Raw genomic sequence first — 9,784 nt, 5'->3', positions numbered from 1 at the left:
CCAGCATCGTTCTATGGTGGTATGTGGACAGCTACGATCCTCACAAGGCACCTCGATCTCCTTCTGCAATATCTTTTCCATCTCTTTCTCCTGTGAATGACTGGGATGAGGGCCTGTTTGGGTGTCTGGAGTAAATCCCTAACGTCTGACGCATTAAAGAGAAATTTTTGTCCAATTCAATTCAAGGTGAGTAGTCACTGTTCTGATTTCCAGAAGCTCTTTTCGGTCATAAGAGACGGTAGCAGCAACATTATGTACAAAATAAGCTTCAAACAATACGAAAAAACAAACAAAATAGCACGGTTGGTTAAGAGCCCAGAAAACGGTAGCCATCTTCTCCAGCGCCATCTTCTTCTTGAGAAACTATTGAGAAACATTCGGTACAATGCCACCCTAGCTGCGTGAAGTAGGGGTGCTGAGGGTGCTGCAGAATCCCCCAAAAAAGCATCACAAAAAAATGAAATATTAATTAAATAAATATATTGTTCTTTAGAGAAAAAAACTAAAATAGTGAACTGGGCCTTTATTAGTCTTGTATTAGCTGACCGATATAGCCATCTGTAGGTTGGGGAAAAAATTCTCAGCCCACCACCCACCCGTCAGAGAAAAAAATCAAAGCACCTCTACCCCCAAACCTCTTCCCGCGGCTATGAATGCCAGTGAAACATTTCATGAACATTGTTCACACAGGCAGTTATTGTTGCAAGTCTGTTCTAGTAGTTCCACTGTGTCTTTGAGCTCTCCTAACCTTTTCTTCACTCTTGTTTTTGATTTTCTTTGACATATCATCCACATTACTGATAAACCCACGGAAAGGCATTGGGAATGTGACGTATGTAACGCATCACCTAGCATAAGTCTCTCTCCAGTTTCCTTAAACATGGATATGATATGAACTATGATGTTGATATGATGTTTCCCATTAAGAGTGAATTATGTATGTCATTTAAACTATTCTGACATTTATAGACTCAAATTAATCTATAACATTAAGAATGGCATATCCAGTAATTCACGTTAAAAAGACAAGAAACAGATTTTCTCATTTTCTCTCTCATTCATGGCATTTGTGACATGCATGTTTGAGATATCTTCTTTATAGGATATTTAAGTTGCTTTAAGACAATGCTATTCATATGAGCTGACATAGTCCAGACCAAACTTTCTCTTGAGGCTAATTTTGTTTGTTTGTGGGGCTGTCAGGCTTTTCCCCTCTCCCACCTCGCAGTCTGTTAACACGAGGCATGAAGTGACATCCTCCACCCTCCACCCAGGGAGCTTTTGGTTTTATGTCAGAGAAGCGCTAATACTATTCGAAACCATCACCCTCGTTTCAGAATAGAAGGTGGCAACTTATTTGGCCTTCTTTAGTTATCTTTCCATTTCCCCTTTAATTAACTGGGACAGGTTTGGAACCCCTTGTGATTGCCGGAGGGGGAAATCAATTGCTGGACAGCTAATCAGGGCATGTATAATGCTGTGGGTTTTGTGATTGAGTTTCATTCGTTTGTCTTCACTCTGAGACACGTGAACCACCTTGACATCCTGCAGCAACCTTCATTTAGCTCTGGGCTGCAAGGAGGTAATCAAGCGACTGTTCTAACTGGACTCGAACAACACAATTAGTGTGACCCTCTCAAGGTCAGAGAATTACCTTGGTAAATCATTATTTTATACTAATCAATATACAATTGGTTTATTGGCTTTGTAGTTTTGCTGTTGGCAGGTTTAATTCCATCAATTGACTTAATATATTTTTTTTATAGCAGGTCAACATAAAAAGCCAGACATGTAGCAGTTGTGTCATTCGCCAACATAAACAATAATAAATTGTCAGTAAGTGGTTACCCACATCTGGTCCAGTCTTCCTCATGGTTGGGTCTTGGTCAATCATGATGGTCTGAGTATCCCCTTTTGACACTTGTGACACTCGTGGTCAAACCATATAAGAAGCACATTGGTATCATGAAGCAAAGTACATTTCTTTGGAAAGAAACTTGGCGGGAAAGCATGAAGAATTGATGGCAGGCACAGATGGAGGTGCATTAGGTCTGACTACAGTAGGCTCTGCTCTGATGCGTGTGCAGGGCTGTAGCAGCTAAAGTGCTTTATCTAAAGGTGCTTCCAAACAACATATCTGCACACCACGTACTTTCCTGAAATGAGCACACATAGATTCTGACAGCAAAGTTAGAAACACATAATATTGTGTCACCATACCATTTGCAGCACAGTCTTAAATTTACATTTTTGTCATTTAGCAGATGCTCTTACAGTAGTGAGTGCATACATTTTTGTACCGGTCCACCATTGGAATTGAACCCACAACCCTGGTGTTGCAAGCACGATTCTCTAACAACTGAGCTTCTAGGGTTTTCTTTCTCGCTCACAATCTAAACACACATTTTGCCACCTGACAAATAAGAGTGAATTCCACTCTCTATGTGACACCTCTCAGTATGATTTTAACTTTCTGACACGGTCTGCTTTATCACCTTGTTTCTGACCTTTTCCACCCCACTTTAGCATGTCATGACTCTGACAGAGTTGTTTACGGGCATGGCAAGTTTCAGTCTTAATAAACACAAACCAGGGTGTCAGGAAGAGATGTGAAAGATACGGCAAGGCTGACAAAGGTCACTTCACCGCAGCTGTCATCAGTTACCCCATGTACTATGCTAGTAGTACCATTTTCTCTTATGGGGAAAGACAGTTAAATATTTGAATAGCTTAGGCCTATTTTTTTTGTAGGAGACAAATTGGAGGAATGATGATAAACTCTTTCCCTCACTGATGTTTTTAACATCACAGAAACAGTAGCTGTACACATGACCAAGCCTCAATGGAAACAATCCTATGTCATATTTGTAATCCTCTTCAGTAAGGCATTTGACAAATGTGTTCTAGACAGTCTGCATGTTGAATCAATTATTCATTATGACAACTTCACAGTAGCTCATGCAGATTAATATGTTGACAGGGAAGAGGACATAATTCATTTTTAGGTTCAATCCGAAGGTAAATGCTGTGTCCTACACAGAGAAGTCAGAGTCTTAGAGTAGGTTTTAAAAAAAAAAACATTTCTTGCCCAGGGACTCCCCCATCATATCTTAGCAAAAAAAAAATTGTCACGTCTTATCATCAGGTCAGTTGATAATGGCAAGTAGAAGTAATCAACATTTTAAAATTAATAGATTTTGTAGACCGTTTCATAATCTTGACCTTCCCACAGTTGGAGAGAGACAATTTTGCAGTTGTTAAGCAGTTTTCGGCAATTTTTCCATTGAGCTGAGAGAAAATATTGCCGTTTTGAAGATATTTTCCAGGAGTTCTACACAGTTTTGCATGGAGCTGAGAGACCATCTTGGAGTTTAAAGCTAATTTCTCTCAATTCTATGGATTTTGTCATGGCACATGTGGTGTTCCTCTGCTCAAACATTATAACTAAATCAATGGGCATGTGTACTGAATGACTGGTTTTGGGAATGTTTTATTCTCCGTGACTGTCTCGCTTTTGTTAGTTATATTGTTAGTTCTCAAAGATAGGGTATACATTTTTTTATAAAACTGAGTGTACAAAACATTAGGAACACCCTATTGCCTTCAGAACAGCCTCAATTCGTTGGGGCATGGAATCTACAAGGCATTCCACAGGAATGCTGGCACATGTTGACTCCAATGTTTCCCACAGTTGTGTCAAGTTGTCTGGATGTCCTTTGGGTGGTGGACTATTCTTGTTACACACAGGAAACTGTTGAGCGTGAAAAACCCAGCAGCGTTGCAGTTCTTGACACACACAATACAGAACACCCCCCCCCCCCTACACACACACACACCCTCACAGCTAGAGCAAAGTGACACCGCTTCCACACAGAAACAAACGCATACACATAGAGAGCGTAAGACTTCATTTTTATATATTTCTCTATTGTACTGTACCACAGACGTGTTATGGATGATGAGCCTCTGTAATGTAACATTTCTGTGACAACATGCTATGGCTTTTCCAGTACGATGGGGGTTTATAATCCGCTTCTCAGTTATAATCCATGGATCAATCCCCTCATGTCTACCATCCAAAGGAGATCCCAGTCTCATACTGCGTAGTCTTATTCATTTGTCTCAATCTATGATAAGTCTGTTCTTTTGGGGTCCCAACCCAAACCCTCATTTATGATGACTTTTGAAGTCTGAATATGTTTTACTCTCTTCTTTTAGAAATGCATGCATACATCTGTATTAAGGAAATATCTGAAAGAGCTGTGGCACCTCATAAGCCGGTCAATGAAGTTCCAATGTACAGAAAAATGTACAGAGACCAAACACAATGAGCATGTGTGTTTACAACATGAACTAATGAAACAGTACAGTGTTTCATTATCATACCGGTATTTACTGAGTAAGGCGAGAGAATAGCTTATGGATTTAAATTTGAATGTTCAATCCTCACATTCCCTCAGTAGCATCTCTTGAACTTGATGAGTTTGTGGAAGGCCAGTTTGAACTCGTCATTGAAGGCGGTGTAGATGACGGGATTGATGAGCGAGTTCAGGTAGCCAAGCCAGGTGAACACGTCGAAGAGCACTGGGTGGAACCAGCATTCTTTGCAGATGGCCAGTACCAGGGTACCCACAAAGAAAGGCAGCCAGCACACGATGAAGGCTCCCAGGATGATGCCCAGCGTCTTGGTGGCCTTCTTCTCCCGGGCGGCACACAGGCGCTTCCTCTCCAGCACGCTGTCTGCCAGCTTCACCTTCACACTATTGAAGAGAGGCGACCCACCTCTGGCTCCTCCTCCACCTCCGCTGGTTCCCCCTCCGGGTTGCAGGTGGCTCTCCTGGTTGGAGGCGGAAGAGTTGATGGAGCAGAGGGAGGAGCCGGCTGACGTCTGGATGAGATGGGCAGTGGTGAAACGCTTGCCGGACGACACTGGAGTCTTGAAGATGCGCGAGCGGGCGGCCACATAGATCCGGCCATAGAGGATGATCAGCAGCACGGTGGGCACGTAGAAGGCCCCAAAGGTGGAGTAGAGCGTGTAGGAGATCTGGTCCGTGTTTACCAGGCACTCCATCACTTCCTCGTTGGCCTTGGCCTGCCTCCAGAAGAGCGGCGGTATGGAGATAGAGATGGAGATCACCCACACTACCGCTATCATCAGGCCCGCTCGACGCATCGTCCGGCGCTTGGAGTACTCCAGGGCATCAGTGATGGCCCAGTAGCGGTCCAGCGCGATGACACACAGGTGCAGGATGGAGGCGGTGCAAAAGGTGATGTCTGATGACAGCCAGATGTCGCAGACGATCTGCCCCAGGGACCAGGTCTTACTCACCGTGTACACGATGCTGATAGGCATGACCAGGATGGACACCAGCAGGTCTGTCACGGCCAGCGAGCCGATCAGAAAATTGGCTGGCGTGTGCAGCTTCCGGGTCAGAAAGATGGTGGCGATAACAAAGGCGTTGGACAGTACGGTGGCCAGGGTGATGATGGCCAGGATGGCCGACAGGAAGATCTGCAGGCCTAGGAGAATGGCCTCGTCCCAGTGTGCCTCTGAATGTTTAGGGCTCTCTGTGGCATTGGTGAAGATTGAATCAACGGAACTATTATCCTGATCCATCTCGTCGTCCCCTGTAACCCTTTGTTCCAGGTCTAGATGAGCCACATCACCTCAATCGATCAGAGCCTACGCTTCACTTTGTCTTCTCCGCATGGTAAAGAGGGCTGCATCGATGGATGTCACACGTATCCATGGGACGTGATGGATCCTTTATCCCTTATTTCAGTTTTGAAGACACACTGGGTTATTTGTTTAGCTCTGTTTTGATCATCTCAAAAGTGATGACTGCTATTTAGTTTCATATTAGAGATTTCGGTTATACTCGTACCTTTCAATGCACAACTGTTGGTGTTATTATTTCAGTAGACACACTAATATTGGTTTGACGCTGAAGTCCGGCGGAGGGACGGCAGACGCTGATTTGTATTCTGCTCTGGTCTCATCAAACCTCTGCTTTCTCACTCGCCCAAGCTCTTATCTCCACTCCAGCCAGGCCGAGCACAACACCCCAGACCACGACTCCCTATCAACTGCTGCTTTCATGGTCTCATTCTCTTCAATAACCCTTAGTGAGTCCACACTCAGAGATTATAGTAATACACAGGGTTGGCTCGCTCTGTACTAGTTTAAAGCTGAACCAGGGGTTATTTCATTTGGTTTCAGAGTCAAAGCCTGGGCGGTCCAGTCGTGTTGATGTTGAGAGTGAGCTAGAATGTTAACATGATCCACATCAGGTGGGGAGTCCTTTTCAACCGGTCCAGTCATGGACAACAAGTCAATATCACTTCTTCATGCCATATGTTTTTGTCTCTGCCTTAGAAATTCGCAACTCAATGCGATAAAGGCCAAGGCGTTTTTAGACTCCCAGTGAGACAAAGCACAGCATGTGCTGTATTGATTTCCGGTGTGTGTTAACTTTTTTCCTGTCAAAGCTTTGTTGGTCAGTTAAGCATTCAGGTTTGAGGTCCAGAGGGGAATAGTACTGCACAGCTTATTCCAGGCTTCTATTACAGCATGACAACCTAAGAAATGGAAAGAGAGACAGAAATTGTGTGCATTAGAAATACATACGACTCACCATTTCAAACCGTCAACAATCCCACCTATGTAAAGTATCCTACATGCAGTGATACACGTAAGAATTAACAATACGTGACCTCGACATCGCTGCAATCTCATGCTATGAGACATATTTCTACCACCTACATCCCTATACCCTCATTTTCAGCCATTGCATCCATGCAAGAGTGATAATACAATCTTAGGAGTGGGGCTGTAATGTGAAGGGCATCTTGTATATGCCTATATCATAATAAATTGCACATTTATGGACCTGTAGCACCTTTCTGATTATTGTTTCAAAAGAACCACTGATTGCTCTTACAGGCACAGGCTGGGGACAGGTTATGGTATACATGATAGGAAACATGGAACGCACTACACCTATACAGTAGTATACCGCCTACGGCACAACGATGAACACTCTGCTCAATACTGTGGCATCACAGGCACCGTACCTAATGTAATGGTAATGTGCCAGCCAAGTCCACAACTGCCAGTTATAAGAAAATAAGTTATTGAGGGGGAGGAGCAGCAAATATCTGACTACTCTCAGTACACCTGCCCGCAGTACCTTACATTGCAAAACGTAATTATTGGCACACATAAAGCCACAAGATTAATCCATTATTCTCTGTAATGAGGATCTATTTGGCAAGACATTGGCTGAGGGAACCACACATGACAGAAAAAAGCTATTAAGACTCCTCACTCCCTCAACAATCTTTGCTTTGAATGAGGGAACCCCAGAAGGAGAAAGCACTCAGCAGGACACAAAGTCCCCCTGCTGTTATAATCCCTGGGGGAAAAATATAGAATTTGTTTACATCTGGATATAATTTGGACATTTATGTCATGGCTGTCTGAAGGATCGGACCAAAACACAGCGTGTTTGTAGTTCCACATTATTATTTATTCGTGAAACGTAATGCAATGCACTAAATAACTGAATATACAAAAACAACAAACTGTGACGCAGAAAGAAACAAACACTACTAACCCACAAAACCAGAAGAGAAAAACCCCTACTTAAAAATGATCTCTAATCAGAGGCAACGAGGATCAGCTGCCTCCAATTAGAGATCAATACCAACATAGAAATAGAAAAACTAGAACTTAAACATAGAAATAGAAAACACAGAACCAACACACCCCCTGTCACGCCCTGACCACTCTACTATAGAAAATAACAACTTACTATGGCCAGGACGTGACAGTACCCCCCCCAAAGGTGCGGACTCCGACTGTACCTAAAAAAAAAAAAAAAAAACAACAAGAAACCCCCCCCCAACAACAAACCCCCCCACACAACAACCCCCCCCCCCCCCCCCCAACAACAAAACACAAAAGGAGGGTAGGGTGGGCAACTAATGTCTATGGCGGCTCATATGCAGTACCCAGAACCTTCTTATCTAGCGCCTCCCCCCATGGAGGCGGCTCGGGTTCGGGGAGCGTAACCCCCACTCCACCCACTGATCCCTCTGCTTCTTTACCACCTGACCGTGGATCGTCGTCAAAAGAACCGGACTGTAGATCATTGCAAGAGGTTCTGGGCTGTAGACCGCTGCTGAAGGCTCCGGGCTGCAGACCGCCACTGAAGGCTCCGGGCTGCAGACCGTCGCTGAGGGCTCCGGGCTTCAGACCGCCGCTGAAGGCTCCGGGCTGCGTACTAGGGAGCGTTGCTGGAGGTTCCGGGCTGAGATCCTTGTCAATAGGTTCCGGACTGTAGGCCGTCTCAGTAGGTTCCGGTCTGTAGGCCGTCTCAGTAGGTTCCGGACTGTAGACCGTCTCAGTAGGTTCCGGACTGTAGGCCGTCTCAGTAGGTTCCGGACTGTAGGCTGTCTCAGTAGGTTCCGGACTGTAGGCTGTCTCAGTAGGTTCCGGACTGTAGGCCGTCTCAGTAGGTTCCGGACTGTAGGCCGTCTCAGTAGGTTCCGGACTGTAGGCTGTCTCAGTAGGTTCCAGACTGAAAAACGTCTCAGTAGGTTCCGGACTGAAAAACATCTCCGGAAGCTCTGGACTGGTAACTGTCGCCGGAAGCTCTGGACGGGGAACTGTCGCCGGAAGCTCTGGACGGGGAACTGTCGCCGGAAGCTCTGGACGGGGAACTGTCGCCGGAAGCTCTGGACGGGGAACTGTCGCCGGAATTCTGATGCGTGGTACTGGCATGGGTGGCACCAGACTGGTAACACGCACCTCAGAGCGAGTGCGGGGAGCAGGAACAGGACACTCCGGACTGGGCATGCGCACTGGAGGTCTGATGCGTGGGACTGGCCTAGGTGGCGCCAGACTAGTAACACGCACCTCAGGGCGAGTGCAGGAAGCAGGAACAAGATATACTGGGCCGTGGAGGCGCACTGGAGATCTCAAGTGTAGAGCTGGCACAACCCGTTCTGACTCAACCTAGCTCGACTAATGCAGGGCGCGGGCACAGATCGCACCGGCCTGTGAATGCGCCCTGACGACACAGTGCGCATCACCGCATAACACAGTGCTTGCCCTGTCACTCGCTCCCCACGATAAGCACAGGGAGTTGGCTCAGGTCTCCACCCTGACTCTGCCAAACTTCACGTGTGCCCCCCAACAAAATTATTTTGGGGCTGCCTCTCAGCCTTGTCTCTCGGTGCATATAGAGCCTCGTAGTATCGTTGCTCGCTTTTTGCTGCTTCGATTTCCTCCTTCGGGCGTTGATACTCCCCAGCCTGACTCCAGGGTCCTTCCCCGTCCAAAATTTCCTCCTAAGTCCATTCCTCCAGCTGCTCCCCACCACGCTGCTTGGTCCTTTTTTGGTGGGTTATTCTGTCACAGCTGTCTGAGGGACCGGACCAAAACGCAGCGTGTTTGTAGTTCCACATTATTATTTATTTGTGAAACGTAATGCAATACACTAAATAACTGAATATACAAAAACAACAAACCATGACGCAGAGAGAAACAAACACTACTCAAAAGATAATAACCCACAAAAACAGAAGAGAAAAAACCCTACTTAAATATGATCTCTAATCAGAGGCAACGAGGATCAGCTGCCTCCAATTAGAGATCAACCCAAACAATACCAACATAGAAATAGAAAAACTAGAACTTAAACATAGAAATAGAAAACAGAACAACCACCCAACACACCCCCTGTCACGCCCTGACCACTCTACTATAGAAAATAACAAC

The 9,784-nt window shown here is 45.5% G+C and overlaps 1 protein-coding gene across 1 annotated transcript; it reads right to left on the bottom strand.

The window, feature by feature from the left end:
* Positions 1 to 3,895: 3,895 nt before the first annotated feature.
* htr1d (5-hydroxytryptamine (serotonin) receptor 1D, G protein-coupled) lies at positions 3,896 to 5,617 on the bottom strand. The gene has a single exon (XM_029730686.1). It carries the CDS (start codon positions 5,615 to 5,617, stop codon positions 4,457 to 4,459), a length of 1,161 nt encoding a protein of 386 aa, XP_029586546.1. The 3' UTR covers positions 3,896 to 4,456.
* Positions 5,618 to 9,784: the final 4,167 nt, after the last annotated feature.

Source organism: Salmo trutta, chromosome 33, assembly GCF_901001165.1.
Source record: "Salmo trutta chromosome 33, fSalTru1.1, whole genome shotgun sequence".
Taxonomy (NCBI): Eukaryota; Metazoa; Chordata; class Actinopteri; order Salmoniformes; family Salmonidae; genus Salmo; species Salmo trutta.
The sequence above is the reverse complement of the archived record's forward strand: the minus strand, read 5'-3'. Positions and strand labels throughout refer to the sequence as shown.